Source organism: Trachinotus anak, unplaced genomic scaffold, assembly GCF_046630095.1.
Source record: "Trachinotus anak isolate AG129_WGS33_773 ecotype Australia unplaced genomic scaffold, CSIRO_AGI_Tana_v1 ptg000018l, whole genome shotgun sequence".
In the NCBI taxonomy this organism is placed as follows: domain Eukaryota; kingdom Metazoa; phylum Chordata; class Actinopteri; order Carangiformes; family Carangidae; genus Trachinotus; species Trachinotus anak.
In genome coordinates this window covers 20269549-20293966 of record NW_027273869.1, presented here as the reverse complement: position 1 = coordinate 20293966, position 24418 = coordinate 20269549, and the positions used below count along the sequence as shown (strand labels likewise).

Below are 24418 nucleotides of genomic sequence, written 5' to 3'. Positions count from 1 at the left end.
AAATCACTAAAGGCCCCCAACGCACAAACCTTCAAACTCCAGCTCACAACCGTTACAAGGTAAAGGTGAAACTACTGTCGATCAAAATTCTGACTTATTTTCTAAATATTATGAAGCAAGACACCAATCAACCAACCACAAACAACAACAACCAACCACAAACAACAATAACAACTACAACAACAACAACCAACCAACCAACCACAAACAACAATAACAGCAACCACCACCACCCAACCACAAACAACAACAACCAACCACCACCAACCAACCACAAACAACAATAACAATAACAACCAACCAACCACAAATAACAACCACAAACAACAACAACCAACCACAAACAACAATAACAACAACCACCACCAACCAACCAACCACAAACAACAACGACGACAACAACAACAACCACAAACAACAACCACAAACAACAATAACAACAACAACAACAACAACAACAAGGTTGTCGTCTCAGTCGAGGTGAAACCTCCGGCATCAGGCTGCTTTAAGGGGGAATTAGAAAAACAAGCAGTAACTGAGACCAGACAGTCACATGTTTATTTATTTATTTACAGTTTTTCTGAGCATTTGAATGCTGATTATTGACAAAACAAAACATTAACAAAACAAAACTTTAACATCTTAAGAGTGAAAGATGATGAGTAGATGACGGATTCATTAGGATCCTTTTTGTCCTTTAACCATGATGATGGCGGCGGCGGTGGCCGGGGGGGGGGGGGGGGGGTATTTTTTACATGTGTCTAATGATGACCGGCAACTTACTGTCCAGAGAAAATACATGACAAGACAGAGATAAGATAGAGGAAAAAAAACTGATGATTATTGATTGGCCTTAAAAGAACAATAAATACATCATACAACATCTAATAGAGCATCAGCATTTTTCAACCTAGTCCCTCAGATTTACCCTCAGGTTCCATCAGTTTAACCATTATTAGAGATGTTATTAATTCTAATGAGACTTTAATGGGATAATTAATGGTTAGTAATATATTAAGTTTTTTTTAAAAAATCATTTTACTCCTGAAAACAAACACTGTAAAGTCAGGGTGTTTGGTAGTTACACATCCCCTAATTTGTCCTTTCATCCTTAAAACTAAACCCCTTAACATCTATTTAATGAGTATATTAAGTAGATTTTTCCCCTTTAACTTACAAAAGAATTATAAACATTTGATTTCATTAGTGATGAGTTATTAAGGTTTATGTTGGAGTGCTTAAATATATTCAGATGCAAATTAGGGTTTTTATTCAGTATCCAGGCATTTTCTATGTTTACTCTGATTTACTGATACATTAATGGACTAATATGTTAATGAAAAAACCCTTATTACAATAATCTATTAGTATAAACCAAAATGTTGGAAAAACCTGAATTTGTACCTTAACAGAAAAATGAAGGAACTAATTAAGGTGCATTTGAATAGTTTTGTACATTTTAAGTTTTTAATCCCTAAAAACCCATTAAACACTGAATATGTTCAAGTATATAAATATCTTCATAAAATTAGTCCAGATCTTGGTCAATCTGTGAAATAACTTTTAACTCTGTTAACCCTGAAGTCTTTGTAATTTAAAGGACCAAGTAAGGAAGACGTAACTACCAAACACCTGATTTAAACTGAGGCCTTTTCAGGATGAATTCAGGATGAATTCAGGGTCAAGTGATTTTTGTTTCACAGAGAGCTCACAGCTCTGCGCTCCTTCACCGATCATCAGCTAAAATATCTTGTATGTCTGATCCAGACGGTCGAGCTGAGCGAAGCTGTTTCTAATGCAGTGCAGAGTCACGGTGCGTTCGCTGGCAGATCACACCGACGGTATCAGGAGGCCCCACTCGTACAAAAATCTTACAGGCTCACATTATGTACAAAGTAAAGACACAGTTCATGTACAAACTTCTCATCCTCTCAAGCCTCCATCCAGCGTCAACGTCCCGAATCTGAAGCAGAGAAACGTCACAGGTTAAAGTTAAAGTTCTGTAACGTCCGAATGAGATGATTTACAGGTTTATTGAACAGTGTCAGCATCAACTCATCACTAACTTATCTTTCACTTAATCATCAATAAAGATGGAATTAATGAATATTAAAAGGATAATTTTCCCTTAAAACACAAAGTCCATTAAAACTTGATACAGTAGAATCTCTTGTTTATTGATTAAACCCAAATTCAGGTTCAGTCCTGTGACATTTACCAAGTTTGGCCATGAACTGAAAAATTCTAATTCAGAGGTTTGAGGTCTTTCAGATTTGACCCTTCAGAGGACCCTTAGTGATATTCCAGTCAGTCCAGTACAGGGCTTGTACATGTTTGATGAGTTAACAGTTATTATGCTAAGCTAGGCTACTTGTAGCTCTACTGCAGATGAGACTGAAAATGACCCCTGACCTCTCTAAGAAGTGGTTATTCTCTGCCAGCTCTTTGACCACGCCCTCCATCTCCTCCTTCAGCTTCTTCATCCTGAGGAACAACATGGCGTCAGTCAGTGTCAGTGATGATGATGATGATGATGATGATGATGATGATGATGATGATGATGATTAAGAGCAGACCAAACACTTACCCAAGCGTCATCTCCACCAGTGTGTTCTGACTCAGGTAGGCCTGAGGCTTCATCCCACTGGACACCAGAGGAAGAACCTTCTGAGGCAGATGTTCCTGCAGCTGGACACACACACACACACACACACACACACACACACACACACACACACACACACACACACACACACACACACACACACACACACACACAGTAAATTATCTGTTGAGGTACAGAAGCCTGAGTCTATCAGGTGAATCAGGTGCAGCACCACCTGCAGGTTGATCTGAAAACAGCAACTAAGTACAAGTTTGAGGTATTTGTACTTTACATGAGTATTTGTATTAAGGTACTACGTTTATCTGACAGCTGCAGTTCCTGGTTACTTTCAGACTCTACATATGATGGATGTCACTGATTGGATCAGTTTCACTTTTACTTTTGATGATTTAGCTTTTGACAGTGAAATATTCGGCAGCTGTGCTGCAGTACTTTGTCTGTATTCTGTAGTATTACTACTTGAACAGTGAGTATTTATTCCAGCTCTGCTGACGTCAGGAGCTCGAGTTTGTGCAGTTTGAATTATTTCTGTTACAGTGGTGAAGACAACAAACACACAACAGTTGAGTTTTTACTGAGCGACACAGATTGGCGCTCGGGCTGGAGCCCCGCCTCACCTGACGTCTTTTCCCGCCCTCTACCTGAGCGTTTACCTTGATGGCTCGCTCCATCAGCATGGTGACCTCCTTCTCGATGCTGATCAGCTGACTGGACAGGCTGAGCAGCTGCTTCCTCACGTGATGAACCTTCCTGAGAACAACACAAACACACGTTTCACTGTTCACACTGTTGCCTAGCAACAGAGAGGGTTACGAGAGCGAGGCGAGCTCACCTCCCCGTCAACAACACAGCTCAGACTGAGAGACGAGAGGAGATGAAGGTCAGAATGATAAAGTCATCGTCAGCGTTTACCTCATCCACTCCTCGCTCTTGGAGATGAACAGACGATACTTCATGGCGCACTCCTCCGTGAACAGGGACCGGGCTTTACTGGCGTGAAGCACCAACTTCTGTCTGCCAGAGACACAACACACAGGGTTTCAGAATAAGAGTCCAGAGAAGAGGTGCAGAAAAACAGAGTTAGTGAAATCTGCCGATCAGTCACTTACTTATCAAACTTATGGATCTGTTCCTCGTTGTAGGGCAGACCTTCACACAGAGGGAGGCCGGTGCAGACGTCAGGAGGGAAACAGAGCAAAGAAATATGTGGATGAAATATGAAGAGAATGTGGTGAAGCAGCAGAGCAGCTGTAATGTTGGATACACTGGTTTAATCATTAATGAGCAGCTGGTGAATCACTGAGCTGTTGTGTCTCTGTGTTTGTGCTCAAACACTCACGTCTCTCCGCTTTGTCCTTCTTGAACTGCTGGTAAATCGCTGTGATGGCGTCCAGCAGCACTTTGATCTTCTCCACACTGCAGAGACAAGCTCCCGTCACACACTGATTTATTACACACAGCGTCAGCAGCTTTACTGTACACACACACACACACACACACACACACACACACACACACACACACACACACACACACACACACACAGTCTTACTTCCTGTCCTTGGGGTGTGTTCCCACTTGCTGTGTCCAGCTGTCAGTCAACAGGCCTCCAGGGAGAAACTTGCTCTTGATGTCTTGTGTTGTTCGTTCAATTGGTTCCAAAGAGCTGGAGATCTGCAGGAACATACGACCGCGGGTCAGAGCCACACCTGAGCCTCCACACACTGATGCCTTAGCAACCACACACTGATGCCTTAGCAACCACATCAAACACCTTAGCAATCATGTATTAATGCTGAGTAAACCACCTCACGAATACCTGAAGAACCAGTTTGAACCCTCAGCAGTCACACTGCTTCAGTCACCACCTGGTAACATCTTAGCAACTGGTGTTTAGGGTGTTGTGATATAACAACAAACCAACTACGTCGTTGGGAATGTAAACGATCACTGAGGAAGTCGTCAGCATCGGTTGGTGATTCTGACTCAGAATGTCATGTAGAATTTACTGTATAAATAAACCATAAATATCCTCCGTGTTCGGGAACTCTCGCTGCACACAGCTGATTAACAACCTGTGATATTTCCCTCCATGATAAACTTCCCTCTCATACAATGAAGCTTCCAACCACCAACACATAAACACGTCAACATGTGGAGGACTCACTCTGAGAACTTTCTTGTGCATGTCTGAGATCTCGTCGTACTCCGTGGACAGCATGTTGGCCTGCATCAACACCTCGAACCTGTAACACACAGGGGGGTTAACGGTATGTGGTGAACGGTGGCCGTCAGGTGACATTAGTGGGAGTCACTCACAGCTGTTCAGTTTTCTCCAGGATCTGTGTGCAGTAGTTACACAGATGGAAAACCTCGGACTTCTTGTGCTGGATCTCACTGTAGTCCTCCTTCATCAGCTCTCTGGAATAAAGACATCATGTGTTCACCATCAACGGCAGTAAATCCTCCACATCAGAGAGAGAACTCATTTCTAGAAACAGGTTTATTCTTTACATCAGGGTTTTTTCCCTCAGCTCAGAGAAAAGTGGTGAGGACAGGAGAAACTGTGTGTCTCTGATATTCTGCTCCACTTCATGTATGTAAATGAAGATGGCAGCAAAAAGGAAGTGAGCCACATCTAACCAGATCTGCTCAGAGGCTGAGTCCTGACAACTGCTGCTGCTTCATCATTACACCTGTCAGTCAGAGAGATCTCTGTCTCTGTTCCAGGTGGTTTCATGTCCCTCATCCACATAGACGACCTGAAGTGAACTTACATCAAACCCCGGACTCCTTTCCGCACCAGCTCCTGATAAACCAGCAGAGACTCGGAGGTTTTCCATAAATGTCCGACGTCGCCTGCAAAAGTCTGAACAGTAACAGGAAGGTCAGTTTGTCTGCAGCTGAACACACCCTGACATCTTCCAGCCAATCAGCTGCTAGCATTAAATGGTCACTGTAGTTAAGATTAAACTCAGTGCCCTAAAAGTTTTCTGATGAACCTGAGTGACGAGTGACCACGTGCTGATGCCTTATGACCTAGTCTTCATTTCTATAATTATTTGATAAAGCGTACCTTAGCGTAGCTGGCGTCCAGGTCGAGGTCGTAGCGAGGCTGAACTTTAGGAGGACTGGCTGTGAGGACAAACACACTCGGAGTTAAATATAATGTTCAAAATGACACAAAGAAGAAAATCAAACAAAGAAACTGCGACACCGCCTGTTATCAGTCTAACCTTTGAAGAAAAAGTATATATATCTAATATATTACGTATAAATGTGACATTAATAAAAGTAAAGGCATACGAGGAAGTGAAGTGTAAATCGTGTTCATACAGTATCTCTACATTTTATATTTAATTAGATTCAAGACTTTTATTTTGAACAGTCAGGAGGTGTCATCGCTCTGCCGCCGCCCTGAAGGTGGCAGTGTCTCACTACGTACGGTCTTCAAAGATGAGCCCGACGGTGGCGACGGACTCGCGGCTGACGAGCATGATGGGATTGTCCCTTGACGTCTTGGGGAAGGTCTTGGCCTGGCGGTTGGGGTCCAGGACGAGGCGGCGGCCCTCGTACAGCAGCTCCTGGTTGTGCAGCGGGATGCTGGTCCTGCGGGACAGCAGCTCCTGGAACAGCGCCGCCCTGTGGACGCGTGGAGAACAGAAGACTCAGAGGATGAAGAACTGCTCACAGTCTTCCTCAGACCAGGATTAATGAAACCTGCTGGCTCCAGTGCATCATGCAAACATTTATTATGTAAGAGATCATTTCAGGGTGAGAATATGAAGCAGTTCACTTGTACTGATCACCGTCATCTGCAATACATGAACATTTTCTTACGTGTTGTACTCGTGGATGTAGACGTGGTGCAGCGTGGCCTGCTGCAGGCTGAAGACGTAGACCACCGTCCTGTGCAGGATGTCATTGGTCTCGGCGAAGAACTGGTCAAAGCCCCAACATTTCTCCTGGTCGGCCTCCAGGATGTTGGCGAGGACCGGAGTCAGGAGGCTCTGAAGACCCCTGAGACATCATAGCAGAGGAGATGGTCTGGGTTCAGGTAGATTAGACCATCAGGGTCGGTTAGCTTAGCTTAGGTTAGGGTAGGTTAGGGTAGGTTAAGTTAGGTTAGGTTAGGTTAGATTAGGTTAGGGTTGGTTTAGCTTGAATACAACATTTTGTAACATGAGTGAGAATTTTATGAATGACTCTTAGAAAAGCACAAACAAAACACAAACATAAAAATAACAGCATCCGAACATTTTGTCAACCATCATAAATAAATGTGCTGCAGCTTCCACACATCAGAGACGACGTCATGAGTTCAGTGTGAGGTTTTACTTGGACAGGCTGCAGGACACCGGCATCTCCGTGCTCCACTCGATCTTCCCATTCTCGCACTTTTGATGACCTGAGATCGTCCCCGACGGTTTCTCTGTGATGATTTTATACCTGAGACAAACAAACACCTCTGTTAGTTCACTGTCAGTTTGTTTTCTCCTCAGAGACGCTCACGTTCAGGTCCATCCTCACATGACTTCTTTGTTCCTGCGCGGCCCCTCGAACGGTCTGAACGGGAGGCTGCCGGTGGCGGCGTGGTAAAACGTGACCCCGATGCTCCACAGATCCACTGTGGCTCCGTATTTCTTCTGGTGGTCTTTTCTCAGCACGGCTCGCTCGTACATGTCAGGGTGCTGCACAGGAAACACATGAAGAAGAGTCACTGTGGTTACTGAGGGTCATTCATGGATCATTTCAGACGTTATTAAGGAAACTGAACTTTACTGGAGTAACCTGAACAGATCTTGAGCTGCACTGTAACAACACTGTGTGGTTTTCATAACCTGAACTATTTAACAGCGTGTTGTGTTCAGGTGTGATGAGTTCAGGAAGAGTTCTAAAATGTGGGGAAGTTCTGTTACCACAGAGTGAGGAAGTGGATCTTTAAGTTACATTAAATAACAGTTCACAGTAGCTCAGTCATATGACTCATGTACAGTCAACACTAACAGTTTGGGCTGGAAAACCTTTTGGCTCCGTCCTGAACTGCTGTGGATCCTGTTTGAAGGACTTTGTTCTGACTGAAATGAAACGAAGTGACTAATGGAGTTCCTCAGGGCTCTGGTCTGGGTCCTCTTCTATTAAACAACTACAGGCTCCAACAACAACCACCACTCAGATCTGAGTCTGTGCTCAGAGCTTTGAGCTAAATGCTAACGTCGGGGGACCACCGTCCTCTGAGGACCACGACAGTCTGAACCACATTTCACAACCATCCGCCCTGAACTGAAATATGAGGAGTATGACTGTCAATCTCATTAATTAGAAAACAAACTTAATGATGAGCGTGACGTGTCCCTCACCAGGTACTCCTCCGTCCCATACAGAGACACAAACTGCTCGTCGTCCTCCAGCTCTCTGGCTGCTCCGAAGTCCGTCAGCTTGTAGACGGAGCAGCCGTCCTCTCCGATCACCCTCATGATGTTTCCTGGTTTGATGTCCCGATGAACGATGCCGTACTCCCTCAGGTGGTTCATACCTGCCACTGGAGGAGCCACAGCAGCCAATCAGAGGACATCACAGAACAGTGACTCATAGGTCATTTCTTTAAGCATGGACATTTTTATCAGCATGATCCTGATCCTGGTCCAGATCCTGGTGAGTCCAGTTTCATTGAAACAGAAGTGTGAACTGAATCCCTGAACCTGCTCCTCACCAACATCATGAAGAACTATGAGGAACTCGTCTTCTGGGAGTCCGTACGCATTGGACGACTCCTCTAGGACGGTGTAGAGACTTCCACAGGGACAGTACTCCATCACCAGGACCTTGTGGCGGGTGTTGGACTGAGAGGAAGAGGAAGAGGAAGAGGAGGTTAGAAACATGTTTACAGCTACAGCCTCGTGTCCTGCTGCGCATGATGACACGGTCACCGACCTCCTCCTCCACAGCGAAGAGTTTGACGATGTTTTTGTGGTTCAGTTTCTTCAGAACCTCAAACTCTCTCATCTGGACGTCGAGCGGCCTCAAAAAGCTCAGGTTGTTAAAGACTTTGACGGCGTACAGGTCTCCCGTTTTCTGCAGAGACACACAAACATCTCACTTACATAAACATAAGTTACACATCAGATCATGGAGGTGTTTTTATAAGTGTTTATTCCACAGTTCTGATGGAAATCAGGTTTGATGTTCACTACTAATAGATATTTCAATATATATTGAATGAGCGACGATCAAACAAATAAAATGACAGTTAAACTGGTGGGAGTCTGTTCCTCCAGCTGCTGGTTTCAGTCTGTGAATGTTAATGTTCAGATTCAAACTCTCATCAATCCTCAGTTTCTCTGACATTTTATTGTCACTGTCAAACTTTTCAAAGATGCAGAAATAAACTGTAAAAGCTGCACAGTCGTGCCACACCCATGTAAACCCCCTGTCCCGATCAGGTCTGCTACATCCACCTGAGGTGACCTCGTTAAATGAGACGTCAGGTCTCGGCTCAGGTTCAGACTGATCCTCTGACTTTAAAGGTTTTTGGGAAACCCCCAGTCGTACAGTTCACAGCCTGAAGGTCTGAAACCTTCTGGATCCTCTACAAACACAAACGGATCTGAGGAGGAGAACAAACTGAAACCTGAGCTGAAAACCTGTGAGATGAAATCTGAGAGAAACTGATTCATTCTGCACAAGAAGCTTTTCACTTTCTACAAATGTGAACAGTGTTTTCATTCTTACTCTGCAGCCTGGGAAAAAATATCAAACTAAACTAAACATTTCTGATTTTTTTTTTTTTCCTGATGTTTCACAGATTTACTTGAAAATACAGATAAATCAATACTGAAAATATTCATCAGCTACAGCCTGACTGGTCCCAGAGTCCAGCTGATGTGAGCGTCATGAGTCCTGCAGGTATTTGACCACAGTGTTGTACAAGTCAACATGTGACCCGGTGGTGGCACCGAGTCACAGAATCAGCTGCTCAGCTCTGCAGAGGTCTCACACAACACAACCTGCACTGAGCACCGTAACACTGCACACACACACACCGCACTGCTGTGGACAACCCGACCTACTGATACACCTTCTCTGTTTATATTCCCATTATTATTATTATTATTATTATTATTATTATTATTGTTATTATTATTATTTTCTTTGATCTTATTTTCTTGTGGGTTAGGGTTAGGGTTAAACTCATTTCCCTTTAGGATTAATAAAGTCTTATCTAATCTTCACATTCTCTGAAGCCCAGACGACGTTACAGACACACCCACCAGGGTCATTTAAAATGACCCTGGTGGGTGTGTCTGGGTGATTTCCATCCAACCAATCAGATCAGCTGAAACTGTGGTGACATAGATCCCAGCACCGAGTGAACAGTTATTCTGAAGAGTTCAGTCTTTTCACCTGTGTTTTCACTCTGACACAGGCACCATGTTATTGTTCCAGGTAACCATGACAACTGCTGCTCACCCAGGTACAGCTCCAGTTAGAGCAGAGTGATATATATAAACTCTTCTATCCCGGTGTGGGTCATTTCACATCCGGCTCGTATTAAAATGTTGTTATATTGAGTAAATTTCCTATAAATTCTCAGGTGAGAAATGTTCTATAGATAAAATACCTGGAGAGGAATATTTTAGTTTTGGCTTCATGATGCTTCATCAGCTTGATGTTAAGATTTTCCATAAACAATTCTGCCCACTGATTGGCTTTGACCCCTGACCCCTGACCCCTGATGGGGGAGTCTGGTGTCGGCTCGTACCTTGTGTCGTCCACGGTAAACGTTGGCTGTCGCTCCCTGACCCAGCAGGTCTGAGATGAGCCACAGGTAGTTGGTGGTGCTCTGCATCCTGACGGCTGCAAGTGATCCTGAAAACACAGAAACAGCTGATCAATACGCCGGGACCTGATCGATTCAATCAATAAACCAGCAGACAAGAGGGCTGATATTAAACCTCTGTCATTTTCTGGAGAATCAGAAGTTGGCATCAAACATCTGCTCACATTCTGAAGTCGCCTTTACTGAAACTTTGACTGAATATTTCCTGAAAATCAGAATTTTGCATCTTTAGCTGTATTTTATTTATTTTATTTAGGTTAAGTTGTTGATTTAACACTGATTTAAAAAAATGCTTAGATCAGGTTCAGACTAAGATTGAAACCAGTGTTCTGTTGGAAGAGAAACTTAACTTAAGCTTTCAGTTTATTCCTAACAGTCAGATTTATAGATTATTTCCACCAGATTCTTAAACAGCATTTCCAGAGTTTCGTTACTACCCAGTTAAAGAGCTTGAAACTAAGGTTATTTGTGTAACCAATTAAGTAAAATAGATTTAAATATCCTAATAATGAATTAATCTAATTGATCTTTGAATATGAAATTCAGTGATCTGTTCTGAGTGTGTGTCTGGCTGCTCTGTTGTAAATGTAGATTAGAGCTAAGGGCCTGACACTGAGACAACAGCCTGCTGAGAGGAATCACACAGCTCAGAGCTGCGGACCTGAGAGTCCAGGTGAGACCCAGCAGGTATCAGAGGCTGCTCTCAGAAAGGTTTTAGAATTCATGTTATAGCAACAACACAGCAGAGGAGTACCAGCAGGAATACGGATCGGGGCTTAGGTCAAAATAAAGTCTTAATTTCGGTGGGGTCGGTTGGTACGCCGTGACGTCACTGGGTGTCGGTGGGAAATTCCCGTTTCAGGCCTGAGATCAAACTCACCGTGACGAGGCGGAGACGCGACACATTATCATTCTGGTTCTGGTTTTACTGGAGCGGAACCTGCTGACATTTGACACTGAACCCGAGTAAACCTCACCGCGGCTCAAACCCGCGGCCGAACAGCAGAACCGCCAACGTTAGCTGACGAGTTTACACACACACGGTGCAGTCACCGGTGAAATCACGGCCTGACGCACGGGTTTCTGTGGAAAACCGTGCGTTTCTGTGCGGGACCTGCTCTCAGGTGTATTTTCACTTTCTGTCGCCGGACATGGAAACACGATCATCTAAACCCGCCTCGAGCTAACAAGCTAACCGCTCACACTGCGCTGGGTTTCCGGTTCCGTGTGCTAACATGTCGAGCTGTGCGGCGGTGACCGCGAATAACGCGTCTTTACGGTTTTTGTCGTTTAAAATTAATCCTACTTATTTTGTTTATTTCCTCACCCTTCTTTCTGCGGCCGAGTCCCCCTCTTCCGCTGTTCCCTCGTCATGTGACAGACGCGGACCAATCAGCGCAAGAGTTAACCAAAGGGGCGTGGACAGAATGTGAAGTTGTGCTACCGTAATACTTAGAGCAGATTAAGAAATGTGCGCAGTCATTAAAGAGAGTTTAGTAAAACTGACCTGCGACCTATTTATCCTTTTATATACAGTCTATGCCTCCGACAGGTTTGAACGCTTATTTTCTGCAGTTTCAGCGGCTAATGTCTGAAACTGCGCCGCGGAGAACAGTGATCTGTGTCCGTGTGAGGAGCAGCGGCTCCCGCAGCGGCTCCGTTATTACGGTAGAGAAAAGGCAACGACTCGGAAAAGGAAACCGATTCTTAGACTTAGATCTTCTGCCATTAGGCCCAACTGATGTAAGTGTTAATGCTCAGGCTGACTGACATCATGGTGATGACATTTCATTGAATCAAAACACTGTTGTTGTTGTTGTTGTGTGTCACTTCATGGTCATCCTGTGTGTTCCCGTTTGTTCAGCTCCTGTCTGAGTCTGACTGGGCCCTGGGTCTCAGTAAATCCGCCTGTCCTCACTGTGCAGCTTTAATCCGTGGTTCGCATATGGCAACAAAAATATATGATAGTTCAGCCGATACACAGAATTCCTGAAATACTCAAAACTACACAATTTATGCACAAGATGGCAGCAGAGGCTACAGGCGGGGTGCAGCCGGGCGGGTGAAGCAGTGGGCTGTGTGGGGCTGATGCGTGGTGGCGCAGTATATTTCACTGTGTGCAACCTCCTCAGGTATATTTGAGCTTTTATTAAATTCCTGAATGTTAACTACTGGATGTAAGGAGAGGAAACTGTCACCAATCTGACAGCGAGAGGACGTGTTACAAGGTTAGTGTGCAAATATAACAACAACAATAATAATAATGATGTAGATACCAACCTGTATTACTGTACCTCATACTTTCTCAAACTTTTATTCTCAAACTCTATTAACTCAACTCTGAGTCCAATAACTCTAAGATATTTTCATATTTCACCTGTGGTTTTGTCTGTAATGCTGAGGAACAACGTTCACTGCTCTGAACATGAATTTGATTATTTTATGTGGGTTTGTATTTGTTATATAGAAATAAATACAGTATCAATAAAAATATTCTGATCAGTGTTTTGATATAAATTTCAGTGTCACCTCATTAACAGAACCCCCCACCCCCAAATATCAATCAGCACACAGACACTGAGGTAAAAGTTCACTCACTTTATATTTAACAAAAAGAAAAAAAAATCAGCATTTCATCAGTTACAACAGCTTATGGTGGCAGCTGGATGGGCTGTACAGGTCCATCTGATACTCTGGTTTACAGGTAAAGCAGTCATCGTATAAAAACGTAGTTAGTGGAAATTAAATGAACATGACGAACCAAATGTTGGTCATCTCCACAAACGTCCTCGCAAAGCACCATGAGATCAAAACGGATGAAGGGCTTTTCAAAAAACGACACAAACTTCTCTGTTTTCCTCTGAACCTCCGATAAACCTGGAGACAAAAGTGCTTTTTTAAAAAGAAAAAATGACTCAGCCTTTTTCAATCTTTTTACATTTCTACTTTCTTTTACCCTTTTCACCCACATTCCTCACAATCTGTACAAAATGACACTTCCAAGTGGAAGCTCAGGCCGTCAACCTTTAAACGACACTCGTTTCTGTCAGATGTCGCCTGCGTTTTATTGTAGCTTCAAACCAAATACGAAGCCTGAGCAGAGTCTGGAGGGACGAGATTTTAGGTCAATGAACCCAGTAAATGAGCAGGGCTGGGTATCTGGTCCAGATTAAAGGGTCTGTAACATCTTATTTTGAAAAATGTCAAGTAGTAAAAGTTGGAATTAAAGGTCAGTTCATGATGATCAGAAAGTTCCAGGTTTCAGTCACAATGTCAACATTTCCTGTGGCTGAAACATCCCGTCCAGTTTGTAGCAATGCCTCCAAATAATCATTTAAAATGTCTAATTTTAGGTTGTTTTATCTGAAGTTCTTATATTTAATATTTGGCATCTTAATTTAATTATGGTTTGTATCAGAACTTTAAAAAAAAGAAACCCAGCCCTGTTCACCAGTAAAATTAGTGCTTTCACTTTAACATAAATTACATCATCATAGCACTTAATTACTGCCCTTGGATTCCCTCATCATTCTTAACTTGTATCCTTCAAATAACAATTCATGAACTCAAATGACATAATAAATTCCCTAAAAATAAGAATTTTATCAATGTCAACACTTTGTTGATATTTGACGTCTCATATTACAGAATAACAGTGGTTAAAAAAAACCTCAGTGATCCTACAGTTTCCAGTTCATTCACGTACAAGTTTCCAGTTCTGTACAAATGATTCATTCCAGGAGAAATGAGGGACTTTGAGGCGTCATGCTGTTAAACTGAAGGATAAATAAACAAAGTGAGCCAATAATCTGAGGGAAGGATTTACCAAAAAAAAAAAAAAAAGTCCCGTCACCAACCAGACTCTGAAAATCTGATGTTTACAGTCAAAAATCTCTTCACCATGTCGGCCATCTTTTTTTGGACTCTTCTAAACACACGAACCAAACATCCACCTTTACACAAGTTCACTCCAGCTGCTTGACAACTACGACGTTTTGTACCAGAAATCAGCTAAAAAAATAAAAGTCCTGTAAAGTGCAGTTAGCGAATGAGAACCTCTCCCAAAAACGAGTTTTAATTTGACGTGGATGTGTGCGCGCAGTCAGCCTGAAAACACACCTGGATGTGTGTCAGTGATTGTACCACAGGTAGCTCTCAGCTGGTTGACAGGTTGATGTACGGAGGCAGCAGGGAGCCAATAACATGTTCATCTCACTGGTTTCTGCTGCTTTGAGTTTCTGTTCAGATCAATGAGATGGATTTGATTTTGTGATTTTAGCCTCAAAATATCACTGAACTGTTTAAAATTTACATCATACAAACCTAAAATCTGATTCTCTTAAAGGAGCCGGTTTCACAAAGCCAGAAGGAAAAGTTTAAAATCTTTTGCACACAAAAAGACAATGACTCATAGGTTCAAGATAAATATTTGAAATTTCTATCTTGTGCTTAAAAAAAATGATATTTTGTGTAATTATCTTGTTTGCAGAAGATTGATTAAATGTCAGACTCTGGCACTTTGAGGACTCCGTACAGATTTGTTTGGAACTATTGACGATCATTTCTAGAAAAAGCTGAAACTTCATTGGAAACAAGAGGAATCATCTACACCAGACGGAGCAATAAAAAAAAAAAAAAAAAAGTGTCACTGAATTATTTGGACTCTGTATCAAACTAAATGAGTTTTAGTTTTTGTCCTGAACGAATGTCTGACCTGAAATTTCCCACTATTTAAATCATCACTTTGTCAGTTTTTGACTGTTTCCATTTTATTTGTGTGAATAATTAACATTTGACAAATTTGTAGCAGCTGTGCAGAAATGTTTCTTTACCTCCAAATAGTTCTCGTGATACTGAGCCCCTGGTTTCTGATGTGTTGGTTTTAGTGGAACTCCACTATAAAATATTAGAGAATGAAAATCTGATTTCTTTAAATGGCCATAAAACGACTCCACAGACTAAAAGACGATGTTTTCTCTCAATGTCAAAAATAAAAACAACAAAAAAAGGTCTCTTTCCTTAAGATGTCCACAGACAGATTCAGAGTCTGAACACTGTGATATGTTGAGATGTGTTTGTAAAGCATTAGATTGTCTTCAAATTCATGCTGGTGTCGTATTTTCTCTCGAGCCAAACAACGTACCGAACGTTTGACGACAGGGAGGGAAACACAGCGACGCTCCTCCGACCGTCACCAATCATCTTGAAAAATATATTTCTGGTCGTCACGAGGATCACAAAAAAAAACCAACTAACAACAAACACACAAAGCAGATTGTTGACACGAGCGTCAAGGCAACAGACTGGACGCCGCCTCATGTCCCACCTCTGGTCCCAGCGTCAGGTTTTCTGCCTCCACTTTGTTAAAAAAGATTATTTTGGCACAACAGTCCTTCAAACATCAGGTTGACTTTACATGAACAGACACTAAAAACCTGGATATGTTCTTCGATTTGACTGATCTGAGATTGTCGCCGTACGTTTGGAGTGATATTCTGTAGAAAAATATAATGAGGCAATATAAAAAAAGACGGAATGAAAAGTACTGCAAGAATTCAATGGATAGATTTACAATGATTTTCTATATAGCTTATAAATACGTTATCTACACAATATGTGGTACAAAAATACTATATAGCATTTAGTGGGCACTGGATTTCCTTTGTGTTTTTTCCTCAAAGTAACAACAACAACAACATAAAAATAAAAAAAGATATGAAGATGTGTAACTGGTCAGGCACAAGATCGAGTCCTTGGTGGGAAACGCTGCTTCCTCCACAAGTGAAGACGAGGATTCAATAAAACCAAGAGCAGGTGGAGGAAGAGGATGAGCGCGGCGGCGGCCGCGTCACTGAAAACACACACAGCTGCAGTCAGGTGATCGATTCAGTGAGAACAGGAAGTGTCAAACACCAGCGTACGTTTTGGTTTCAATCCTGTCTGAGCTTCATCGTGATGAAGACGAGTTCAGGATGAGAGTCATGTTGCCCTGACCTGATCTCCAGCGTTAGTGGAAATGTTTCTGTAGTGTTCGTACGGCGGCCCAGAGGGGACACGAGTCAGTCTGAGTACTTCCTCGTTCTTCTAGTGGAAACAAACCAATGGAGGCTTTTTGTTTGGATGTTTTCATGAGCACCAGAAAAGCTTTTGCTCGTGTCCTCTCGGGGCCTCCGTAGTTTAATCCCCTCTGACTGATTGGCTGATAAATATGTGCCTCAAGTGTTATTGCTTCAGCTCAGAACTGGCGTCCTGGTCTTCAGGACTCACACATGACTCACATCCCCGTCAGACCGGATCCTCTGAACCGCTTCACTAACGACGAGGAGGTAAATTCAGATCAAAGACCCAGTACCGCTTCCTCAGCTGGCCTCTCCTCCAGCCGCTCCGATCCAGTTTACATGGTAACTACAGACAAGATGGCTGCCGAGCGGCGCGGCAGCCAGGAGGAGCCTCCGGGGGGGGGGGGGCTCTGGGGGGAGCCCCCTCCCGCAGCTGTGGATGTTTCTCATATTTGGCATCAGATAAGTTAAACGTCCCACCGTGTGCTTTTTGTCCTTCAGCCTCTTTTTCTCCGGGTTTAAGGCAACTTATATTTGTGATGATTTTAATAAAACCTTTTCTTAAAAAATGTACAAATTTCTTAATACAAACCTCCATGGCATCATCAGTAAACACTGTATAGAAAATATATAAATATGCTTTTCTCTTTTTCAATGTACAAATGTTCCGCAGCTCCCGTTTCTCTTTTTTTCCTTTTTGTCTCCTCTTCACGTCAGTCTCTCTTTCCCATTTTTAACCTCATATATGCACAATTGCTATTTACAGTGAGGGGGCGGAGCTGTGGGGGCGGGGCGTGGCTCAGGAGGAGTCCGTGCAGGGCGAGGGCGGCGGCGGGTAGAGGTGGTGGGAGTAGCTGCGCTCGGTGTAAGGCGACGGTGGGCAGCTCTCACAGTTCTCCTCCGCCGACAGGTACTGGCTGCGGGGCGTCGGCGGCGGCGGGAAAGGCTCCGAGTCGTAGTTGAGGTCGCTGGTGTAGCCCTTGGCGGCGGCGGAGGCAGCGGTGCTGGACTTGAGCGGCGCCCGGCGTCCTGGCGTGTAGTCGCTGTCACACACGTCGGTGCTGCAGGGGGTGGTGGGGGGGGCGAAGTGGCGGTAGGTGTAGGGCCGGTAACTGAGGGACACAAACCAGAGGACAGTTACACACTGAAGCGGAACTTCACAACAGCTTTTATCATCTTGAACTCATTTAACGAACATCAACAATCTGAAAACGTCCTCAGATTCTGCTCAATGAGCTGAGACCAGGTCACTGTAATAATCAATAATCAATCACCAGGAGGAAATGACCAGCAATCACATTTTGTCTCATTATCTAAGATCTATTAAACAACAAACTTTCAGGTTTGTTTGTAAATATTAATTAAAAAATGGAAACATCTCAACCAGATTTCAAAATAAAGTCACAAAATGACTTTTATTTTGTCCTGTTGCACAACTGAGCCTTGAATTACAGATGTTCAGACAGTTAGTAAACTGGCTCCAGCTGCTGCTCCGTTACTGACAAACATGTCCGATCTCATCTGGTGATGAGCGATAAAAACACAACATGTTTTCATCCTGTGTGTCTGTGGGTCACTGTTCACACCCACAGCTCCAAACACAAAGTCACTGTTTAGTTTTCACAACATTAAACCAAAGATAAAGAGAGAAAATACTTTGACCAAATATTTGCAGGAACTAAATGTCCTGTTTGTTTCCACTGCGTCTGAACATCTCAGGTGTGAGGCAACAACTGCAGAGTTGCGTTGTTAAATTTACTGTTGAACCAGATGAATCATTGTGTCTGACTGGTCAGTTGTGTTGTGAAAAGTCAGAAACTACATTTAGTTCTTTAGTGGAAACACTAGTGAAGGTCCTGGACTTCCTGGAAGCGCTCCTGCAGTGGACGGCCCCTTCCCACAAGAATCTAAACACACTTTCACTCCTCTGCATAAATACAACTTCTGCTCGGAGACGAGGATGAGCGTTTAGGGTTTCAACAGGCGCAGAGAAGAAAACACAGAGAAACCAGTGGCGTTTGAAGCATTCGGGGGGGATTGTTGTAAACGTTCACATGTGCTGCAGGAACCGGTCCAAGCCACAACACGGCCGACTGCGATCCTGCAGCCTGATCACGTTTCAGAACCAGATCGTGACTCTGGTTCCTCACAGAGACGGCGAGTACCTGTAGGACCTGTGGGTGGAGGGACTGTTGGAGGAGTAGCCGAACTCCATGGTGTACTGAGAGCGAACGGTGGCAGGAGATGGAGGAGGATTCAGGATCTGAGGTTGAGACACAAACATTTATCACATTGAGAAGTTAATGATCACAGGAACAAACACAAGAAGAACAACTATTTATACTGTCATTGATAAGATCATTATGATCAGGATCCATCGTTCACACTAAACTCATCACGTCTCTCTCTCTCTCTACACCCCCCCCCCCCCCCCCCCCCCCCTTCTCACCGGGGGGAAGTAGGTGCCCTTGGTGCTGGACGAGCTGCTGGACGACGCTCCGGTGACGTGGGCTCGGTCGTACGGAGGGCCGCTGCTCCCGCCCATGATGCTGAGCGAGCCAATCACAGACTTCCCTCTGGACATTCCTGTCGATATGAAAACAGACGTTAGCGTCGTCATCAGCTGAGGGAGAAACGACGGAGCGAGGTGCGTTTGTTTTGTGCATCTGACCGGGCAGCGAGCTGGACAGCGAGCTCGGGTGCGGCACGTATCCCAGCGGCACGGACGACGGCCCGTGGACCACGAAGTCGTTGGTGACCGTCTCGCCATCGTCCTTCATCTGCGGACAGAGGACGCGCTGACACACGAAGTACACGGCGCCGACCACGAACAGCGCCATGACCACGCCCACGATGGAGCTGATGGTGTTGTTGGGCTGAGGGGGCGGCTCCTCCGTTGGATCTGAAACCACAGAAGAAGAAGAGCGGCGTTAAAACCGATGAGTCAGGCCCGTTCGAGGCTCCGGACGTGAAGCGTGTGAACTCACAGCAGCCGATCTCGTCAGAGTTGTCGCTACAGTCCATGTTGTTGTCGCACTTCTTGTGTTTTCCGATGCACTGACCGTTGGAGCAGGTGAACTGGTCCAGAGGACACCGCACTGCAAGACACACACTCACCATCAGCACATCTGGACCCACACCTTCCGGATGTTACACAGCAGCGCCCCTGGGCAGGTGAGAGTTACCTGTCACTCTTTCACACTTGTTCTCGTCCGACCGGTCCTGACAGTTGAACTCTCCGTTGCAGCGGAGGCTCAGGTCGATGCACTGGCGGCTGTCGCACTGGAACTCCGACTCGGAGCAGACGGGACAGTCCTCCTCGTCGCTTTTGTCGTCGCACTCGGCGTAACCGTCGCAGCGCCAGGCCTGAGGGATGCAGTCCACCTCGCCGGACGTACAGGAGAACTGCTCCGGAGAGCAGGTGGGGGGCTCTGAGGAGGACACGGACACGGACACGGACACGGACACGGACACGGACACACACACACACACACACACACAGACTGTGAGGTTCAGCCCTGTCAAAGTTAAGTAAGGGGACCTTGAGCTGTGGTTATATGGGTGCGTTTCATTCTGCAGCTCTCACCTCCACAGGAGAGCTCGTCCTGCAGCAGCACCAGGTGGACGGGACACGAGCAGCGAGTCGTCCCGTCTCCCTTCACGATGCAGATGTGGGAGCAGCCGCCGTTGTCCCAGGTACACGGATGTTTACCTGAAGGTTCCAAAGGTCAGGTGAGTTTATTTAGTTGAACAGACGGATCATCATAAACCTACTGACTGAGACAGTATCGGTCTGGACTCGGCTCGGAGAGACTGTGGGGGCTCAGGTCTACTCACTGTACTCCCTCATGTCCAGCTCGTGGACGGCGTGGATGTCGCTCAGGTAGGCGATGCGGGCCTGGATCTTGGTGCGTCCCTCTCGTGTCGTCTTGTCGATGCGCTCGATCATCTGCTGCTGCTTGTCGATCCAGTACAGGTGGTTCCCGAACACCGTCAGTCCGACCGGCTGCAGGATGTTAGAGTCTGCGATCACGATCCGATTGGCTCCTGGAGTTAAAAAAAAACAAAAAAAAAAAAAACACCGGGGGGAAAAACAAAAACAAGGTTGTAGGGCAGAAGACTTCAGGAAACAAGGCAACAAAAGAGGTGAGAAACTGAGGGTGAGGCAGGAGGGGGGGACAGTGACACACAGGTCAGCTACAGAGTCATGTGGACAGAATTATAACAGCCATAAAAATATATCTGTCAATAAAACCTTCAGCCACATCTGGAGATACAGATATTGATTCTTCAAGACAACGGAGCTCAGGCCAGGACATGTGGCTGAAAACTCTGGGAGTTAATACTAATATTCTTTGTCTTTCTTCTGTTTGTTATATAAAAGGTTTTACAACTACAGTTCCCATAATCTGGGCTCTGGATGTAAACAGGTGTGTTGCCATGGAGCTTCAACTGGAGCTCAGTGTTTTCAGTCTGTATCTGTTCCCATGGAGACAAAGTGTCTCATCACCAGCTGCTGAATCAGCTGTGATCAGCTGTGATCAGCTCCTGTCTCCATCTCTGTTTCACTGTGAGACTGAAGTTTTAAAACAGGAGGATTCTCTATGAAGTTCTGCAGCCTCTGTTACGCTGGAGCTTTATTCTGGAGGGACATCAGAGATGATGACATCCTCAAGAAGTGATGTCACAATGAACCAGATCAATGTGTCTCAAAGTGTTTGTATTGATCATCGTCACAGTTTCTCTGCAGAAACATTAAACTCCAGTAGAAACTGAGAACAGATTCCTTCAGCTCATGAAACCACTGCTCAACACTGCAGAGTCTGAATCATGATTCACAGGGACGAGGTTTAAGTCTGAGTCTGTCTTCTGTCATCACACCAACATGTTTATGGTCTGAAGTGCTGAGTAGCTGGTGTTAATCGAACTGTCCTGACGGGGGCGTCATTCAGACCTGATCAAAACCAGCTGCACAGAGCAGCAGAGGAGCAGAGAGCAGGACGGAGGCCGTCTGTCCTGCATCAGGAACCTGCATCACGCCATCATGCTCTGACGCTCTGACTGCATGATGGCGTACTGTTTACGTCCTCCGCCATGCTCTCCAACAGACACTTCACAGTCCTGTCGGCCCCAGAGAATCAGAGGGATGTGCTGAGCTGGAGGCTCCAGGTCGACGACCCCGGGACAGATGTTTGTTTATTTATTTATTTACACAAGAGATAAAAACAAACAACTGGTCACGGAACAAACAGACTGAGCAGGTGAGACCAGATCACCTGAGAGAGACCGAACATGGACAACACAAAACCTGGATCTCCACTCAGCTCCGAGTCTGAGGGTGAAGGCTCAGAGAGGTGGACAGTGTGAGTGCGTGAGTGAGTGACAGACACGTCCGGTGTTTTATGTGTGAATTCCTGAATCTGACTGAGATCAAGAATCAGACTGATTCACATGTTTCTGAAGACCTGGACCAGATCATCTTACTGGTCTTACCAGTCCCCTCCCGGACCTGCGGGGCCCTGAACCTGCACGGATGGCGAGGAGCCGTCACACCGCTCACACTCACCGGAGAGGTCGCTGCTCTCGATGCGCCGCAGGTCCGAGTCGACCCAGAACAACTTCCCCACCTCGTTGTCGATGGCCAGAGCGACGGGTTTCCCCAGACCGCTGAAGAACAGAACCTCGCGCTCCGTCCCGTCCAGCGCCGCCCGCTCGATCTTCGGAGAGCGCTCCAGCAGGTTGGTGAAGTACATGTACCTGTAGGAGACAACGAGGAGCAGTCAGAGTCCCAGCTGGTTCAGACGGGTCCAGTTCAAGTCCTCAGTGTTTGTTTCTGGCGTGTTTTCCTCTCCGGGCTCCGAAGGAACCAGAACATCTGCAGACTTCATTTCTCAACCACACAATGACCTGGAGATTACTGCACGAAGGAAACCCTGCAATTATGGTTCCAAACAAGCGAGTCGGCACCGTGGAGCCACGCCGGGCCTCAGGACCTTCATGAGCCCGGAGAACCAACACGGAGAACAAATGACTGTGATCAGGAACCAGAGCTGAGAACGCTGCTGAAGCTCCAGGGTTCCCGCTCTTTTCTACAGATCAATTTCCAGGACTTTTCCAGGACATTTTCAATGATGATCTGGCTCCTGCGACAGGAATCACACCAACGTGTTCCTGTCTGATTGATTCTACACTCATCTACAACACGAGTCATTCATCATCAAATTATCACAAATTCATCACAAGAACTTTGTCAAAAGCATCATTTTTATTTTTTTACTACCTGACTCACTTTTTTCTAATGAATTTTATTCAGTGTTGCTGCCTGAACCACCTACAATTCTCCCTCCTGATGAATCTGGACTCAACTTCACAGCTAAATGTAGATGCAACGTACGTCCACACGTGAAAACAGAACCACAGAAGAAGAGATGAGTTTAAAACGATCTCCTCAGTTTCTCAGACTTCAGCCTTGTTACCCGACACAGATGTTAGTGAGTGTGTTCGACACTCACCCCCTCTCTGGGTTGACGACGATGGCCCGGGGTTTGTCGTGCTCCCCCCTCAGCACCACGCCGACCCTGCTGCCGTCCGTGCGGGTGACATTGATGACGTTGGTCACCTCGCTGGTCCAGTAGATGAAGCGGCTGTAGATGTCGATGCTCAGGTCGTACAGCTGCAGGCCCTGGCTGGGCCCGCCCAGAGCGCTCGACACCACCGTCATACTCTGAGTCGGAGACATACAGAGGTCAGAGGGCGGCGAGAGACAACAGTTTGAATCTTACTCTGCAGAGATCGGACATTCACCTGGTTCCCGTCCTCCTGTGCTCGGCGGATGACGTTCTGCTTGGAGTCGATCCAGTACAGCTGTTTGTCCAGCGGGTCGTAGTCGATGGCGCGGACGTTCCTCAGGCTGTGGATGGGCAGGATGATGTCGGGGCTCTGCTGCTCGTCGATCACCATCCTGTTGATGGCGGTTTTCTGGCTGAACAGCAGGAAGGAGGTGGGAGCTGAGAGCAGAGAGGAAACAGGATGTTTGTTACTGTCAGAGGAGCAAAGAAACCTTCAGATACAATCAGATCCGTCTGAGCGTCCGGTTGATGACGTCATGGTGTGAAGTTGTCTCACCGCTGCAGGTCTTGTTGTCGTAGTTGAGGGAGAAGTGGGCGGGGCAGCCGCAGACGAAGCTGCTGACGGGGACGGCGAGGCAGAGGTGGGAGCAGTGTCCGTTGGTGGAGGCGCAGGCGTTCCAGCCGCCCTGTCTGGACGAATGAAACACCAGGATGTCCATGACGTAGTCCAGGTGGCCCTGGATGACGGTGCGGTTCTGACCGCTGGTCTTGTTGGCCCGCTCGATGCTGCGCTGGCTCCAGTCGGTCCAGTAGATGTAGTCCTGGTACTGGGTGAGGCCGAATGGGTGGGGGAGGTCGTCTGCGATGACCTCACGCTCCTGACCTGAAGGAAAACAACAGGAAGATCAGACAGAGAAGAAGAGTTAGGCTCTGCCCACACGACTACTGAACTCTACAACCGTCTGTACTGTTCCTGCTTCAGAGGATTTACTGCAACCAATCAATGGAGAGAAGACAATCTGCTTCCTGTTTACACCGGCTCGCACATGCTCAGTGTTGTCGAGTTAAAGATTGATCAACACCCGGATTATCACAACTACAGAGTCTCTCCTCTGACTGAAGAAGTGTAAATATGGACCTTTAAAAGCAACATTTCGTGTTTATCTGTTGGTGCTGCAGAGCTGCTGGGTTCACTCGTAGCGTTTTTCAAACATCATGTAGAAGAATTAAAAACTCTGAAAACACAAAGAAAGTGAGACTGAAACACTCGATTAAAATATCCAAAGTTTGTCGACTAACATCAACAAATCAAAAGACTGAAACC

General features: G+C 45.5%; 2 protein-coding genes across 4 annotated transcripts in view; both read right to left on the bottom strand.

Moving 5' to 3' along the window:
* Positions 1 to 552: 552 nt before the first annotated feature.
* tbk1 (TANK-binding kinase 1) lies at positions 553 to 11928 on the bottom strand. 3 transcript variants are annotated; one of them, XM_071501591.1, is made up of 22 exons: positions 11794 to 11928; positions 10389 to 10495; positions 8561 to 8701; positions 8340 to 8469; positions 7987 to 8168; positions 7157 to 7317; positions 6965 to 7075; positions 6467 to 6646; positions 6072 to 6268; positions 5703 to 5761; positions 5404 to 5495; positions 4946 to 5047; positions 4794 to 4872; positions 4179 to 4300; positions 3966 to 4042; positions 3736 to 3775; positions 3539 to 3640; positions 3280 to 3376; positions 2588 to 2688; positions 2413 to 2484; positions 1921 to 1963; positions 553 to 782 (listed from the first exon to the last, which is right to left on the bottom strand). In XM_071501591.1, the coding sequence occupies exons 2-21, from the start codon at positions 10473 to 10475 to the stop codon at positions 1924 to 1926; spliced, it is 2172 nt and encodes a 723-aa protein (XP_071357692.1). In that variant the 5' UTR covers positions 10476 to 10495; positions 11794 to 11928; the 3' UTR covers positions 553 to 782; positions 1921 to 1923. The 3 variants fall into 3 exon arrangements, with proteins under 3 accessions (XP_071357692.1, XP_071357690.1, XP_071357691.1); XM_071501589.1 differs by having other exon boundaries at positions 553 to 1963; XM_071501590.1 differs by lacking the exon at positions 11794 to 11928 and adding an exon at positions 11347 to 11638 and having other exon boundaries at positions 553 to 1963.
* A 1121-nt stretch (positions 11929 to 13049) lies between these two features.
* lrp6 (low density lipoprotein receptor-related protein 6) overlaps positions 13050 to 24418 on the bottom strand; it is a 33703-nt gene continuing 22334 nt past the window's right edge. The window contains exons 12-23 of the mRNA XM_071501588.1: positions 23651 to 23977; positions 23330 to 23532; positions 23038 to 23249; positions 22092 to 22282; positions 20363 to 20572; positions 20112 to 20237; positions 19711 to 19956; positions 19513 to 19623; positions 19197 to 19427; positions 18975 to 19111; positions 18691 to 18788; positions 13050 to 17637 (exon numbers count right to left, since the gene is read on the bottom strand). Coding sequence (XP_071357689.1) covers positions 17325 to 17637; positions 18691 to 18788; positions 18975 to 19111; positions 19197 to 19427; positions 19513 to 19623; positions 19711 to 19956; positions 20112 to 20237; positions 20363 to 20572; positions 22092 to 22282; positions 23038 to 23249; positions 23330 to 23532; positions 23651 to 23977 — 2405 coding nt within the window. The 3' untranslated portion in view covers positions 13050 to 17324. The remainder of the gene's footprint in view (positions 17638 to 18690; positions 18789 to 18974; positions 19112 to 19196; positions 19428 to 19512; positions 19624 to 19710; positions 19957 to 20111; positions 20238 to 20362; positions 20573 to 22091; positions 22283 to 23037; positions 23250 to 23329; positions 23533 to 23650; positions 23978 to 24418) is intronic.

Excerpts from the sequence above, each read along its gene's own strand:
- tbk1 (XM_071501589.1), bottom strand. The coding sequence starts at position 10,475 with ATGCAGAGCACCACCAACTACCTGTGGCTCATCTCAGACCTGCTGGGT. Across the intron at positions 6,269-6,466 it reads TACATCCACGAGTACAACAC|GGCGGCGCTGTTCCAGGAGC; the intron begins GTAAGAAAATGT and ends ACGCGTCCACAG. Across the intron at positions 2,485-2,587 it reads CTGGTGGAGATGACGCTTGG|GATGAAGAAGCTGAAGGAGG; the intron begins GTAAGTGTTTGG and ends GTTGTTCCTCAG.